This window comes from Panulirus ornatus, chromosome 15, assembly GCF_036320965.1.
Source record: "Panulirus ornatus isolate Po-2019 chromosome 15, ASM3632096v1, whole genome shotgun sequence".
NCBI classification, from domain to species: domain Eukaryota; kingdom Metazoa; phylum Arthropoda; class Malacostraca; order Decapoda; family Palinuridae; genus Panulirus; species Panulirus ornatus.
In genome coordinates this window covers 36,773,757-36,791,569 of record NC_092238.1, presented here as the reverse complement: position 1 = coordinate 36,791,569, position 17,813 = coordinate 36,773,757, and the positions used below count along the sequence as shown (strand labels likewise).

The 17,813-nt window shown below is 41.5% G+C and overlaps 1 protein-coding gene across 4 annotated transcripts in view; it reads left to right on the top strand.

Moving 5' to 3' along the window:
* Nucleotides 1–17,813, top strand: part of LOC139753851 (uncharacterized) — a 153,085-nt gene that overhangs the window by 23,861 nt on the left and 111,411 nt on the right. For 3 of the 4 annotated variants that reach the window (XM_071670788.1, XM_071670786.1, XM_071670787.1), the window contains exon 3: nt 10,402–10,526. In XM_071670788.1, the coding sequence (XP_071526889.1) occupies nt 10,402–10,526 (125 nt within the window). Of the gene's footprint in view, nt 1–10,401; nt 10,527–17,813 lie in introns of those variants that run through there. The other variant, XM_071670789.1, reaches the window with a different exon arrangement.

Here is a 17,813-nt window from a genome sequence, read left to right as displayed (position 1 = left end):
GTGGGACACCAATTTGGAGGTGGAAAGATGGAGTGAAAAAGATTTTGAGTGATCGGAGCCTGAACATGCAGGAGGGTGAGAGGCATGCAAGGAATAGTGTGAATTGGAACGATGTGGTATACCAGGGTCAACATGCTGTCAATGGATTGAACCAGGGCATGTGAAGCGTCTGGGGTAAACCATGGAAAGTTTTGTGGGTCCTGGATGTGGAAAGGGAGCTGTGGTTTCAGTGCATTATTATATGACAGCTAGAGACTGAGTGTGAACGAATGTGGCCTTTGATGTCTTTTCCTAGTGCTACCTTGTGCTCATGCGGGGGAGTGGGTTTTCATCTCATGTGTGGCGGGGTAGCGATGGGAACGAATAAGGGCAGACTATGAATTATGTACATGTATATATATGTATATGTCTGAGTGTATATGTATGTATACGTTGAGATGTATAGGTATGTATATGTGCATGTGTGGACTTGTATGTATATACATGTGTATGTGGGTGGGTTAGGCCATTCTTTTGTCTGTTTCCTTGTGCTACCTTGCTAACGCGGGAGACAGTGACAGAGTATAATAAATAAAATATATATATATATATATATATATATATATATATATATATATATATATATTTTTTTTTTTTTTTTTTTTTTTTTTGCTTTGTCGCTGTCTCCCGCGTTTGCGAGGTAGCGCAAGGAAACAGACGAAAGAAATGGCCCAACCCACCCCCATACACATGCCTGGATTCAATCCACTGACAGCACGTCAACCCCGGTATACCACATCGCTCCAATTCACTCTATTCTTTGCCCTCCTTTCACCCTCCTGCATGTTCAGGCCCCGATCACACAAAATCTTTTTCACTCCATCTTTCCACTTCCAATTTGGTCTCCCTCTTCTCCTCGTTCCCTCCACCTCCGACACATATATCCTCTTGGTCAATCTTTCCTCACTCATTCTCTCCATGTGCCCAAACCATTTCAAAACACCCTCTTCTGCTCTCTCAACCACGCTCCTTTTATTTCCACACATCTCTCTTACCCTTACATTACTTACTCGATCAAACCACCTCACACCACATATTGTCCTCAAACATCTCATTTCCAGCACATCCACCCTCCTCCGCACAACTCTCTCCATAGCCCACGCCTCGCAACCATATAACATTGTTGGAACCACTATTCCTTCAAGCATACCCATTTTTTCTTTCTGAGATAGTGTTCTCGACTTCCACACATTCTTCAATGCTCCCAGAACTTTCGCCCCCTCCCTTACCCTATGATTCACTTCTGCTCCCATGGTTCCATCCGCTGCCAAATCCACTCCCAGATATCTAAAACACTTCACTTTCTCCAGTTTTTCTCCATTCAAACTTACCTTCCAATTGACTTGTCCCTCAACCCTACTGTACCTAATAACCTTTCTCTTATTCACATTTACTGTCAGCTTTCTTCTTTCACAAAATTTACCAAACTCAGTCACCAGCTTCTGCAGTTTCTCACATGAATCAGCCACCAGCGCTGTATCATCAGCGAACAACAGCTGACTCACTTCCCAAGCTCTCTCATCCACAACAGAATGCATACTTGCTCCTCTTTCCAAAACTCGTGCATTCACCTCCCTAACAACCCCATCCATAAACAAATTAAACAACCATGGAGACATCACACACCCCTGCCGCAAACCTACATTCACTGAGAACCAATCACTTTCCTCTCTTCCTACACATACACATGCCTTACACCCTAAATGAAAAATTTTCACTGCTTGTAACAACTTGCCTCCCACACCATATATTCTTAACACCTTCCACAGAGCATCTCTATCAACTCTATCATATGCCTTCTCCAGATCCATAAATGCTACATACAAATCCATTTGCTTTTCTAAGTATTTCTCACATACATTCTTCAAAGCAAACACCTGATCCACACATCCTCTACCCCTTCTGAAACCACACTGCTCCTCCCCAATGTGATGCTCTGTACATGCCTTCACCCTCTCAATCAATACCCTCCCATATAATTTCCCAGGAATACTCAACAAACTTATACCTCTGTAATTTGAGCACTCACTTTTATCCCATTTGCCTTTGTACAATGGCACTATGGAAGCATTCCGCCAATCCTCAGGCACCTCACCATGAGTCATACATACATTAAATAACCTTACCAACCAGTCAACAATACAGTCACCCTCTTTTTTAATAAATTCCATTGCAATACCATCCAAACCCGCTGCCTTGCCAGCTTTCATATTCCACAAAGCTTTTGCTACCTCTTCCCAGTTTACCAAATCATTTTTCCTAACCCTCTCACTTTGCATGCCACCTCGACCAAAACGCCCTATCATCAAACACATTCAACAAGCCTTCAAAATACTCACTCCGTCTCCTTTTCACATAACCACTACTTGTTATCACCTTCCCATTATCCCCCTTCACTGAATTCCCATTGATTCCTTTGTCTTATGCACTTTATTTACCTCCTTCCCAAACATCTTTTTATTCTCCCTGAAATTTAATGATACTCTCTCATCCCAACTCTCATTTGCCCTCTTTTTCACCTCTTGCACCTTTCTCTTGACCTCCTGCCTCTTTCTTTTATACATCTCCCAGTCATTTGCATTATTTCCCTGCAAAAATCGTCCAAATGCCTCTCTCTCCTCTTTCGCTAATAATCTTACTTCTTCAACCCACCACTCTCTACCCTTTCTAATCTGCCCACCTCCCATGCTTCTCATGCCACAAGCATCTTTTGCACAAGCCATCACTGCTTCCCTAAATACATCCCATTCCAACCCCCCACTCCCCTTACTTCCATTGTTCTCACCTTTTTCATTCTATACTCAGTCTCTCCTGGTACTTCCTCACACAAGTCTCCTTCCCAAGCTCCTTACTCTCACCACTCTTTTCACTCCAACCCTCTCTCTTCTTTTCTGAAAACCTCTACAAATATTTACCTTCGCCTCTACAAGATGATGATCTGACATTTTTCTAGTTGCACCTCTCAGCACATTAAGATCCAAAAGTCTCTTTTGCACGCCTATCAATTAACACATAATCCAATAACACTCTCTGGCCATCTCTTCTACTTACATACGTATGCTTATGTATATCTCTCTTTTTAAACCAGGTATTCCCAATCACCAGTCCTTTTTCAGCTCATAAATCTACAAGCTCTTCACCATTTCCATTTACAACATTGGACATCCCATGTACACCAATTAATCCCTCAGCTGCCACATTACTCACCTTTGCATTCAAATCACCCATCACGATAGCCCGGTGTCATGCATCAAAACTACTAACACAGTCACTCAGCTGCTCCCAAAACACTTGCCTCTCATGAACTTTCTTCTCATGCCCAGGTGCATATGCACCAATAATCACCCATCTCTCTCCATCCACTTTCAATTTTACCTATATCAATCTAGAGTTTACTTTCTTACACCCTATCACATACTCCCACCACTCCTGTTTCAGGAGCTTCGTTTCACTCAGAGCCAAAACGTCCAGGTTTGTTTCCTCAAACATACTACCTATCTTTCCTTTTTTCTCATCTTGGTTACATCCACACACATTTAGACACCCCAATCTGAGTGAGTACTTTGAAGGTTTGTTGAATGTGTTTGATGATAGAGTGGCAGATATTGGGTGTTTTGGTTGAGGTGGTGTGCGAAGTGAGAGGGTCAGGGAGAATGATTTGGTAAAGAGAGAAGAGGTAGTGAAAGCATTGCAGAAGATGAAAGCTGGTAAGGCATCAAGATTAGGTGGGATTGCAGTGGAATATTTTAAAAACGGGATGCCTGTGTTGTTGTTGGTAGGGATATACAGTGTATATATGGTTCATGGTGAAGTGCCTGAGGATTTATGGAATGCATGCATAGTGCCATTGTGCAAAGGCAAAGGGGATAAAGGTGAGTGTTCAAATTACAGAGGTACATGTTTGTTGAGTATTCCTGGGAAATTATATGGGAGGGTATTGATTGAGAGGGTGAAGGCATTTACGGAGCATCAGATTTTGGAAGAGCAGTGTGGTTTCAGAAGTGGTAGAACATGTGTAGATCAGGTGTTTGCTTTGAAGAATATATGTGAAAAATACTTCAAAAACAGATGGATTTGTATGTAGCATTCATGGATCTGGAGAAGGCATATAGAGTTGATAGAGATGAATTGTGGAAAATATTAAGAGAATATGGTGCGGGAGGTAAGTTTCTAGAATCAGTGAAAAGTTTTTATGAAGGTTGTAAGGCATGTGTACGAGTAGGAAGAGATGAAACTGATTGGTTCCCAGAGAATGTTGGTTTGCGGCAGGGGTGGGTGATGTCTCCATGGTTGTTTAATTTTTTTATGGATGGGGTTGTTAAGGAGGTGAATGGAAGAGTTTTGGAGAAAGGGGCAAGTTTGAAATCTGTTGTGGATGAGAGGGCTTGGGAAATGGGTCAGTTGTTGTTTGCTAATGATACTGCACTGGTGGCTGATTTGGGTAAGAAACTGCTGAAGCTGGTGACTGAGTTTGGTAAAGTGTGTAAAATAAGAAAGTTGAGAGTTAATGTGAATAAGAGCAAGCTTATTAGGTTCAGTTGGTTGAGGGATAGATTAATTGGGAGGTAAGTTTGAATGAAGAAAAGATGGAGGAAGTGAAGTGTTTTAGATATCTTGGAGTGGATTTGGCAGTGTATGGAACCATGGAAGCAGAAGTGAGTCATAGGGTGGGGGAGGGGGCAAAAGTTCTGGGAGCGTTGAAGAATGTGTGGAAAGTAAGAACGTTATCTCGGAGAAGAAAAATGGGTATGTTTGAAGGAATAGTGGTTCCAACAATGTTATATGGTTGCAAGGCATGAGCTTTAGATTGGGTTATGTGGAGGAGGGTGGATGTGTTGGAAATGAAATGTTTGAAGATAATATGTGGTGTGAGGTGGTTCGACCGAGTAAGTAATGAAAGGGTAAGAGAGATGTGTGGTAATAAGAGTGTGGTTGAAAGAGCAGAAGAGGTTGTATTAGAATGGTTTGGTCACATGGAAAGAATGAGTGAGGAAAGATTGACAAAGAGGATATATGTGTCAGAGGTGGAGGGAACGAGGAGAAGTGGGAAGATTGACAAAGAGGATATATGTGTCAGAGGTGGAGGGAACGAGGAGAAGTGGGAGACCAAATTGGAGGTGGAAGGATGGAATGAAAAAGATTTTGGGTGATTGGGGCCTGAACATACAGGAGGGTGAAAGGCATGCAAGGAATAGAGTGAATTGAAACGATATGGTATACCTGTGTAAACATGCTGTCAGTGGATTAAACCAGGGCATGTGAAACTTCTGGGGTAAACCATGGAAAGGTCTGTGGGGCCTGGATGTGGAAAGGGAGCTATGATTTCGGTTTGTTACACATGACAGTTAGAGACTGATTGTGAACGGAAGTGGCCTTTGTCGTCTTTCCGTAGCACTACCTCGTGTGGGCATGGGGGAAGGCAATGCTGTTTCATGTGTGGCGGGGTGGCAACGGGAATGGATGAAGGCAGCAAGTATGAATATGTACATGTGTATATATGTATGTGTCTGTGTATGTATATGTATGTAGACCTTTAAATGTATAGGTATGTATATTTGCGTGTGTGGGCGTTTATGTATATTTATGTGTATATGGGTGGATTGGGCTTTTCTTTCGTCTGTTCCCTTGTGCTACTTCGCTAAGTTGGGAGACAGCGACTAAGTATAATGAAATAGAAAAATAATTCATTTATTTATTTTATATTATACTTGGTTGCTGTCTCCCGTGTTGATGAAAGAATGGCCCAACCCACCCACATACATATGTATCTACAAAAATGCCCACTCCCGCAAATGTACATACTTGTACATTTTAACGTATACATACATATACATACACAGACATATTCATATACACACATGTACATATTCATACTTGCTGCCTTCATCCATTCCTGTCACCACCCCACCACACATGAAATAGTACCCCCCCCTCCCCTGCATGTGTGAGGTAGTGCTAAGAAAAGACAAAAAGGTCATATTCATTCACACTTAGTCTGTACTTGTCATGTGTAATGTACTGAAACCATGGCTCCCTTTCCACATCCAGGCCCCACAAAACTTTCCATGGTTTACCCCAGACGCTTCACATGCCCTGGTTCAGTCAATTGACAGCACATAGACCCCGGTATAGCACATCGTTCCAATTCACTCTATTCCTTGCACGCCTTTCACCCTCCTCTATGTTGAGGCCCCGATCACCCAAAATCTTTTTCACTCCATCCTTCCACCTCCAATTTAGTCTCCCGCTTCTCCTCATTACCTCCACCTCTGACACTTATGTCCTCTCTGTCAATCTTCCCATTCCCTCCATATGTCCAGATCATTTCAATACACCCTTTTCTGCTCTCTCAACCATACTCTTTTTATTACCACACGTTTCTCTTACCCTTTCATTACTTACTCGATGAAACCACCTCACACCACATATTGTCCTGAAACATTTCATTTCCAACACATCCACCCTCCTCTGTACAGCCCTATCTATAGCCCATGGCTCATAACCATATAACATTGTTAGAAATACTATTTCTTCAAACATACCCACTTTTGCTGTCCGAGATAACGTTTTCTTCCTCCACACATTCTTCATCACTCCCACACTCTTGGCCCCCTCCCCCACACTGACTCAATTGCACTTGCATGGTTCCATCCACCTCTAAGTTCACTCCCAGATATCTAAAACACTTCACTTCCAACAATTTGTTTCCTTTCAAACTTACATCCCAATTAACTTGTCCCTCAACCCTACTGAACCGAATAACCTTGCTCTTATTCACATTTACTCTCAACTTTCTCCTTTCACACGCTTTACTGAACTCATTTACCAACCTCTGCAGTTTCTCACCTGAATCAGCAACCAGAGCTGTATCATTAGTGAATAACAACTGACTCACTTCCCAGGCCCTCTCATCCATAGCAGATTGCATAGTCACCCCTTTCTCCAAAACTCTTGCATTTACCTCCCGAACCAGCCCATCCACAAAGAAATTAAACAACCATCAGGACATCACACACCCCTGCAGTAAACCGACATTCACTGGGAACCAATCACTCTCCTCTCTTCTTACTCGTACACATGCCTTACATCCATAGCAAAAGCTTTTCACTGCTTCTAACAACTTACCTTCCACACCTTATACTCTTAAAACCTTCCACAAAGCATCTCTTTTAACACTATCATATTCCTTCTCCAGGTCCTTTAATGCTACATAGAAATCCGTCTGTTTTTCTAAGTATTTCTCACATACATTCTTCAAAGGGGGCAGCAGCAGGGAGCTGGAACACCCCCCCCCCCCATATTTAAATTTCTAAAATGGGAGACAGAGGAAGGAGTCAAGCAGGTTGTACTCATCCTCCTTGAAGGCTCAAATTAGGGTGTCTGAATGTGTGTGAATGTGACCAGATGAGAAGAAAGGAGAGATAATAGTATGTTTGAGGAAAGAAATCTAGATGTTCTGGCTCTGAGTGAAATGAAGTTCAAGGGTAAAGGGTAAGAGTGGTTTAGGAAAATCTTTGGAGTAACGTCAGGGGTTGGTGAGAGGACAAGATCTAAGGAAGGAATAGCAATACTCCTGAAGCAGGAGTTGTAGGAGTATATTATAGAGTGTAAGAAAGTAAATTCTAGATTGTTGTGGGTAAAACTGAAAGTGGATGGAGAGAGATGGGTGATATTGGTGCCTGTGCTCCTAGTCATGAGAAGAAAGATCTTAAGTTTTTTAGGAGCAATTGAGTGGATGTATTAGCAGCTTTGATGCACGAGACTGGGTTACAGTGATGGGTGATTTAGATGCACAGGTGAGTTATATGGCAGTTGATGATATAGTTGGTGTACATAGGGTGTTCAGTGTTGTAAATGGAAATGGTGAAGAGCTTGTGGGTTTGTGTGCTGAAAAAAGACTGGTGATTGGGAATACTTGGTTTAAAAAGAGAGATATACATAAGTATATGTATGTGAGTAGGAGAGATGGTCAAAAGGCATTATTGGACTATCTGTTAATTGATAGGCGAGTAAAAGAGAGACTTTTAGATGTTGATGTGTGGAGCAATACCGACATTCAGTGGGAACCAATCACTCCTTTCTTCCTACTCGTACACATGCCTTACATCCTTGGTAAAAATTCTAGCAACTTATCTCCCACACCATATACTCTTAAGACCTTCCACGAAGCATCTCTATTAACTATCATATGCCTTCTCCAGTTCCATAGATGCTACATATAAATCCATTTGTTTTTCTAAGTATTTCTCATTCTTCAATGCAAACACCTGATCCACACATCCTCTACCACTTCTGAAATCACACTGCTCTTCCCCAGTCTGATGACCTGTACATGCCTTCACCCTCTTAATCAATACCCTCCTTTATAATTTTCCAGGAATATTCAACAAACTTATGCCTCTGTAGTTTGAACACTCACCTTTATCCCCTTTGCCTTTGTACAATGGCACTATGCATGCATTCTGCCAATATTGAATATCCATTCCAATCAATCAACAACACAGTTACCTCTTTTTTATTATATTCCACTGCAGTATCATCCAAACCTACCACCTTGCCGGCTTTCATCTTCCACAAAGCTTTCACCTTCTCATCTTTCTTTACTAAACCATTCTCTGTGTCCCTCTCATTTCATACATCTCCCCGACCAAAACACCCTATATCTGCCACTCTATCATCAGACACATTCAGCAAACCTTCAAAATACTCGCTCCATCTCCTTATCACTCCATCACTATCTGTTATAATTTCTCCACTTGCTCCCTTCACCGACGTTCCCATTTGTTTCCTTGTCTTATGCATGTTATTTACCTCCTTTCAAAACATCTTTATTCTCCCTAAAATTTATTGATACTCTCTCACCCCAACTATCATTTGCCATCTTTTTCAGCTTTTGCACCTTTCTCTTGATCTCTTGTCTCTTTCATCCAAACACCTCTTTTTTTTTTCATTAACAATTTTACTCTTCATCCCACCACTCACTGCCTTTTCTAATCTGCCCATTTGCCCCCTTTCTCATGACACATACATCTTTTCTGCAAGCCATCACTGCTTCCCTAAATACATCCCATTCCTCACCCACTCCCTTCACATCATTTGCTCTCACCTTTTGCCATTCTACACCCAGTTTCTCCTCATCCTTTCTCACACAAGTCTCCTTTTCAAGCTTACTATCACCACTCTCTTCTCTCCAACATTTTCTCTTCTTTTCTGAAAGCCTCTACAAATCTTCACCTTTGCCTCCACAAGATAGTGATCAGACATCCCTCCAGCTGCCCGTCTTATTTACCTTCCCCTTTCCTTTTCTCAAAAAAACACCTGTGATTGCTTTTGTGTTGACGCCCTTGACTTGCAAACAATTCCTTGCAAACAATTCTTTGGATGAAAGCCATTCACTCATTGATGCCATCTTTGTGGCAGTCTCTGTTTGACTGAAAGTAGGTCTGGAACAAGTCAGCAGCTGCTGTTTTGTTTGAAAGGACTATGACAAGTGGAGAACAGCAGTGTTCCCCACCAGACTGATAGAAGTTAGGAGGTCTAAACCTCCATATTCAATGATAGGTCCCTTCCTTGTAAGAGAAAAAAATTTATCAAATTTCAAAACATTTTTTCATGAGATGTTTCATTGATGTTGCCCTTCATATGTTTCCACTGTGGTCTGGGAGGTTGTTTTTCTTCCTTGGTCCTCCTCCTTTAATCTGATAATTGCACCCTCCTTCCTGTTGAAGGAAGCATCGTATAAGGTTTATTCATCTCTAGAAGGAGTTACTCCCCTTGGAGGGATGTGGCTTCCTAATTTAAGTGGTTAGTTGGGTGATGTCCCATGGCTCACAGGTAGGGTGACTCCAGTCACTTCATACAACTTGCTATCTTGCAGCACTTTAATACTCATCAGTATTTTACTGTTGTAAATCACAGGCAATTTCTTGAAATACAAAACAGCTTGATAATGCCAACAGCTCTGTGAGACACCAGGTTTTCATTATGAAGATAAGGAGCTTTGTTCCTCCTCCTGACTATAAACAGCAAGTTTAAGGGTAGATAAATGGGAAATATCCATTTCTTAAGGGTAACTTAGAAATTGAGACTGAATGATGAAGCCTGTATTGCAGTTGCGGACAAAGAAGTCACTGAAAAAGCTAAATGTCTGCATATTCTTACTGTTGTAAAAGGAAGGAGAGTCTGTTTACTTATGTGTTTGGTGCTTCTACTGTTTACTAAGGGCAGCTGAAATAATTGGCTACATATCGTTCAAAAAGTGTTTTATAGTTGAATATAATACTATTGTATAAATTGAATTCATGTTCAGAGATGTAACAGAATATTGAAGTCATATATGTAAGTTTTTACTTTGCTTGCCAGGAACTACATGGACTACTAAATGGTATTGCTGATGCGTATGAAGAGCAAAGGAACAGCTTTAAGGTCACTCAGGATGTTGAATGCAATAAGCCACGCATCAGAGTTGGAATTACAATAAAAATTGGGTTGGTAAAAATTACTTTATTTGAAAGATTATTTTGATGAATATATTTTATAATGCAGTCACTATGCAAGATTTTATGAAGTACGTACATAGAGTAGAAGAATATTATTAGACAGTTTGGACTTTAACACAGTATAAGAAGATCTATTGAACTTTATTACACATACCACACCACCATACCTTACTTTCCTGCCCCAGAGTAACTTATCATCTATAGGGATCCTCAGTGATCAGGAAACCAGCCTTGTCCACAAGGAGGGACCAAAAGGGATAAAGAGTAGTGGTTGTGTCCACAGGGAGGGACCAAAGGGCATAAAGAGTAGTGGTTGTGTGTGTGTCTTTGTGGGGAGAATGTAGGGCAATTACATAGGAGTACATGGTAAGGACAGATAACAGGAAAAATGTTGATTCACAAGAAGGTTATCTATAAAAAAGAAAACTAAGTATAGTGGTAGAAACAGGGTAGCAAAGCAGATGGCTTCTCCCAACACACCTCTCCTTCCAGCTCAATTGCTGGCAATAAAAAGATGTGAAAAAAATGCCATGCAGTATGGTGGTAAGATACTGGCATGGAAATTTTGCAGGAAAGTATGGACTGGAAAAAGTTCCTTGTTAGTTTGATGACATCTTTGTGGATGGATTCTGAAAAATAGCATTCATAATTAATGAGACTATGGTTTCCTTGCTGATAAGAAATGGCAGTGGAGTATTTGTCTATCCCATATTTAAAGGTATTTATAGTTTGTGCATTTACTTATGTGGGAGGTAATTTATTTTGACAAAAAAGATGGAGAAGATTCCAAAGTAACCTGACAGAAGTGTTCAAAATACTGAATTATTACAATCACATCTCACACAAAAATTTCTTCCTTGGAGAGAGACTCACTGACCAGAGTTAATGATATGAAGATCAAAGGAAGGAGATGTGGTAGCAATCTGGGCAAAACTTTTTTGTTTGGACATAATAGCATGAAGATCAAGGAAGATGTGACAGCAATATGAACAAACACATTTTCACATATGGAGTGTGTGTTCATATTGCAGTCACGCCTTCCTTTGATCTTCATACTATTATATCTAGTCAAAACGCTTTTGCCCATATTCCTATTCTTATTTTTTTTATACTTATGTATTATACTTTCTTTTATACGTCTCCCACTCAATTTCATTTTTTCCCTGCAAAAATCGTCCAAATGCCTCTCTCTTCTCTTTCACTAATATTCTTACTTCTTCATCCCACCACTCACTACCCTTTCTAATCAACCCACCTCCCACTCTTCTCATGCCACAAGCATCTTTTGTGCAATCCATCACTGATTCCCTAAATACATCCCATTCCTCCCCCACTCCCCTTACTTCCATTGTTCCATTGAAATTGAGTGGGAGACGTATAAAAGAAAGAGACAGGAGGTCAAGAGAAAGGTGCAAGAGGTGAAAAAAAGGGCAAATGAGAGTTGGGGTGAGAGAGTATCATTAAATTTTAGGGAGAATAAAAAGATGTTCTGGAAGGAGGTAAATAAAGTGCGTAAGACAAGGGAGCAAATGGGAACTTCAGTGAAGGGTGCAAATGGGGAGGTGATAACAAGTAGTGGTGATGTGAGAAGGAGATGGAGTGAGTATTTTGAAGGTTTGTTGAATGTGTTTGATGATAGAGTGGCAGATATAGGGTGTTTTGGTCGAGGTGGTGTGCAAAGTGTGAGGGTTAGGGAAAATGAGTTGGTAAACAGAGAAGAGGTAGTAAAAGCTTTGCGGAAGATGAAAGCCGGCAAGGCAGCAGGTTTGGATGGTATTGCAGTGGAATTTATTAAAAAAGGGGGTGACTGTATTGTTGACTGGTTGGTAAGGTTATTTAATGTATGTATGAATCATGGTGAGGTGCCTGAGGATTGGCGGAATGCATGCATAGTGCCATTGTACAAAGGCAAAGGGGATAAGAGTGAGTGCTCAAATTACAGAGGTATAAGTGTGTTGAGTATTCCTGGCAAATTATATGGGAGGGTATTGATTGAGAGGGTGAAGGCATGTACAGAGCATCAGATTGGGGAAGAGCAGTGTGGTTTCAGAAGTGGTAGAGGATGTGTGGATCAGGTGTTTGCTTTGAAGAATGTATGTGAGAAATACTTAGAAAAGCAAATGGATTTGTATGTAGCATTTATGGATCTGGAGAAGGCATATGATAGAGTTGATAGAGATGCTCTGTGGAAGGTATTAAGAATATATGGTGCGGGAGGCAAGTTGTTAGAAGCAGTGAAAACTTTTTATCGAGGATGTAAGGCATGTGTACGTGTAGGAAGAGAGGAAAGTGATTGGTTCTTAGTGAATGTAGGTTTGCGGCAGGGGTGTGTGATGTCTCCATGGTTGTTTAATTTGTTTATGGATGGGGTTGTTAGGGAGGTGAATGCAAGAGTTTTGGAAAGAGGGGCAAGTATGAAGTCTGTTGGGGATGAGAGAGCTTGGGAAGTGAGTCAGTTGTTGTTCGCTGATGATACAGCGCTGGTGGCTGATTCATGTGAGAAAGTGCAGAAGCTGGTGACTGAGTTTGGTAAAGTGTGTGAAAGAAGAAAGTTAAGAGTGAATGTGAATAAGAGCAAGGTTATTAGGTACAGTAGGGTTGAGGGTCAAGTCAATTGGGAGGTGAGTTTGAATGGAGGAAGTGAAGTGTTTTAGATATCTGGGAGTGGATCTGGCAGCGGATGGAACGATGGAAGCGGAAGTGAATCATAGGGTGGGGGAGGGGGCGAAAATTCTGGGAGCCTTGAAGAATGTGTGGAAGTCCAGAACATTATCTCGGAAAGCAAAAATGGGTATGTTTGAAGGAATAGTGGTTCCAACAATGTTGTATGGTTGTGAGGCGTGGACTATGGATAGAGTTGTGCGCAGGAGGATGGATGTGCTGGAAATGAGATGTTTGAGGACAATGTGTGGTGTGAGGTGGTTTGATCGAGTAAGTAACGTAAGGGTAAGAGAGATGTGTGGAAATAAAAAGAGCGTGGTTGAGAGAGCAGAAGAGGGTGTTTTGAAATGGTTTGGTCACATGGAGAGAATGAGTGAGGAAAGATTGACCAAGAGGATATATGTGTCGGAGGTGGAGGGAACGAGGAGAAGTGGGAGACCAAATTGGAGGTGGAAAGATGGAGTGAAAAAGATTTTGTGTGATCGGGGCCTGAACATGCATGAGGGTGAAAGGAGGGCAAAGAATAGAGTGAATTGGAGCGATGTGGTATACCGGGGTTGATGTGCTGTCAGTGGATTGAATCAAGGCATGTGTATGGGGGTGGGTTGGGCCATTTCTTTCGTCTGTTTCCTTGCGCTACCTCGCAAACGCGGGAGACAGCGACAAAGCAAAAAAAAATATATATATATATATATATATATATATATATATATATATATATATATATATATATATATATATTTTTTTTTCCCTGGGGATAGGGGAGAAAGAATACTTCCCACGTATTCCCTGCGTGTCGTAGAAGGCGACTAAAAGGGGAGGGAGCGGGGGGCTGGAAATCCTCCCCTCTCATTTTTTTTAATTTTCCAAAAGAAGGAACAGAGAATTGGTCCAGGTGAGGGTATTCCCTCAAAGGCCCAGTCCTCTGTTCTGAACGCTACCTCGCTAATGCGGGAAATGGTGAATAGTTTGAAAGAAAAGAAAGAAAAAGAATATATATTTTAAACTATTCGCCATTTCCCGTGGTAGCAAGGTAGCACTAAGAACAGAGGACTGGGCCTTTTTTGGAATATCCTCACCTGCCCCCTCTGTTCCTTCTTTTGGAAAATTTAAAAAAAAAACGAGAGGGGAGGATTTCCAGCCCCCCCGCTCCCTCCCCTTTCAGTCGCCTTCTACTACACGCAGGGAATACGTGGGAAGTATTCTTAATCCCCTATCCCCAGGGATAATAAAAAAAAATATATATATATATATATATATATATATATATATATATATATATATATATATATATATATATATATATATATATATATATTTTATTATACTTTGTCGCTGTCTCCCGCGTTTGCGAGGTAGCGCAAGGAAACAGACGAAAGAAATGGCCCAACCCCCCCCCCCATACACATGTATATACATACGTCCACACACGCAAATATACATACCTACACAGCTTTCCATGGTTTACCCCAGACGCTTCACATGCCCTGCTTCAATCCACTGACAGCACGTCAACCCCGGTATACCACATCGCTCCAATTCACTCTATTCCTTGCCCTCCTTTCACCCTCCTGCATGCTCAGGCCCCGATCACACAAAATCTTTTTCACTCCATCTTTCCACCTCCAATTTGGTCTCCCTCTTCTCCTTGTTCCCTCCACCTCCGACACATATATCCTCTTGGTCAATCTTTCCTCACTCATCCTCTCCATGTGCCCAAACCACTTCAAAACACCCTCTTCTACTCTCTCAACCACGCTCTTTTTATTTCCACACATCTCTCTTACCCTTACGTTACTCACTCGATCAAACCACCTCACACCACACATTGTCCTCAAACATCTCATTTCCAGCACATCCATCCTCCTGCGCACAACTCTATCCATAGCCCACGCCTCGCAACCATACAACATTGTTGGAACCACTATTCCTTCAAACATACCCATTTTTGCTTTCCGAGATAATGTTCTCGACTTCCACGCATATATATATATTTAGAATGGGAAACAGAAGAAGGAGTCACGTGGGGAGTGCTCATCCTCCTCGAAGGCTCAGATTGGGGTGTCTATATATGTGTGGATGTAACCAAGATGAGAAAAAAGGAGAGATAGGTAGTATGTTTAAGGAAAGGAACCTGGATGTTTTGGCTCTGAGTGGAATGAAGCTCAAGGGTAAAGGGGAAGAGTGGTTTGGGAATGTCTTGGGAGTAAAATCAGGGGATAGTGAGAGGACAAAAGCAAGGGAAGGAGTAGCACTACTCCTGAAACAGGAGTTGTGGGAGTATGTGATAGAGTGTAAGAAAGTAAATTCTAGATTGATATGGGTAAAACTGAAAGTTGATGGAGAGAGATGGGTGATTATTAGTGCATATGCACCTGGGCATGAGAAGAAAGATCATGAGAGGCAAGTGTTCTGGGAGCAGCTGAATGAGTGTGTTAGTGGTTTTGATGCACAAGACCAGGCTATAGTGATGGGTGATTTGAATGCAAAGGTGAGTAATATGGCAGTTGAGGGAATAATTGTTATACATGGGGTGTTCAGTGTTGTAAATGGAAATGGTGAAGAGCTTGTAGATTTATGTGTGAAAAGGACTGGTGGTGATTGGGAATACTTGGTTTAAAAAGCGAGATATACATAAGTATATGTATGTAAGTAGGAGCGATGGCCAGAGAGCATTATTGGATTACGTGTTAATTGATGGGCACGCGAAAGAGAGACTTTTGGATGTCAATTTGCTGAGATGTGCAACTGGAGGGATGTTTGATCATTATCTTGTGTAGACGAAGATGAAGATTTGTAGGGGTTTTCAGAAAAGAAGAGAGAATGTTGGGGTGAAGAGAGTGGTGAGAGTAAGTGAGCTTGGGAAGGAGACTTGTGTGAGGAAGTATCAGGAGAGACTGAGTGCAGAATGGAAAAAGGTAAGAACAAAGGATACCGGTAAGGGGAGTGGGGGAGGAATGGGATGTATTTAGGGAATCAGTGATGGCTTGCGCAAAAGATGCTTGTGGCATGAGAAGCATGGGAGGTGGGTTGATTAGAAAGGGTAGTGAGTGGTGGGATGAAGAAGTAAGATTATTAGTGAAAGAGAAGAGAGAGGCAATTGGACGATTTTTGCAGGGAAAAAATGCAAATGAGTGGGAGATGTATAAATGAAAGAGGCGGGAGGTCAAGAGAAAGGTGCAAGAGGTGAAAAAGTGGGCAAATGAGAGTTGGGGTGAGAGAGTATCATTGAATTTTAGGGAGAATAAAAAGATGTTTTGGAAAGAGGCAAGTAAAGTGCGTAAGACAAGAGAGCAAATGGGAACTTCAGTGAAGGGGGCTAATGGGGAGGTGATAACAAGTAGTGGTGATGTGAGAAGGAGATGGAGTGAGTATTTTGAAGGTTTGTTGAATGTGTTTGATGATAGAGTGGCAGATATAGGGTGTTTTGGTCAAGGTGGTGTGCAAAGTGAGAGGGTTAGGGAAAATGATTTGGTAAACAGAGAAGAGGTAGTAAAAGCTTTGCGGAAGATGAAAGCCGGCAAAGCAGAAGGTTTGGATGGTATTGCAGTGGAATTCATTAAAAAAGGGGTTGACTGAATTGTTGACTGGTTGGTAAGGTTATATAATGTATGTATGACTCATGGTGAGGTGCATGAGGATTGGCGAAATGCTTGCATAGTGCCATTGTACAAAGACAAAGGGATAAGAGTGAGTGCTCAAATTAAAGAGGTATAAGTTTGTTGAGTATTCCTGGTAAATTTTATGGGAGGGTATTGATTGAGAGGGTGAAGTCATGTAGAGAGCATTAGATTGGGGAAGAGCAGTGTGGTTTCAGAAGTGGTAGAGGATGTGTGGATCAGGTGTTTGCTTTGAAGAATGTATGTGAGAAATACATAGAAAAGCAAATGGATTTCTATGTAGCATTTATGGATCTGGAGAAAGCATATGATAGAGTTGATAGAGATGCTCTGTGGAAGGTATTAAGAATATATGGTGTGGGAGGCAAGTTGTTAGAAGCAGTGAAAAGTTTTTATCGAATATTTAAGGCATGTTTACGTGTAGGAAGAGAGGAAAGTGATTGGTTCTCAGTGAATGTAGGTTTGCAGCAGGGGTGTGTGATGTCTCCATGGTTGTTTAATTTGTTTATGGATGGGGTTGTTAGGGAGGTGAATGCAAGAGTTTTGGAAAGAGGGGCAAGTATGCATTCTGTTGTGGATGAGAGAGCTTGGGAAGTGAGTCAGTTGTTGTTCGCTGATGATACAGCGCTGGTGGCTGATTCATGTGAGAAACTGCAGAAGCTGGTGACTGAGTTTGGTAAAGTGTGTGAAAGAAGAAAGTTAAGAGTAAATGTGAATAAGAGCAAGGTTATTAGGTACAGTAGAGTTGAGTTGGAAGTCAGTTGGGAGGTAAGTCTGAATGGAGAAAAACTGGAGGAAGTGAAGTGTTTTAGATATCTGGGAGTGGATTTGGCATCGGAAGGAACCATGGAAGCGGAAGTGAATCATAGGGTGGAGGAGGGGGCGAAAGTTCTGGGAGCGTTGAAGAATGTGTGGAAGTCGAGAACTTTATCTCGGAAAGCAAAAATGGGTATGTTTGAAGGAATAGTGGTTCCAACAATGTTATATGGTTGCG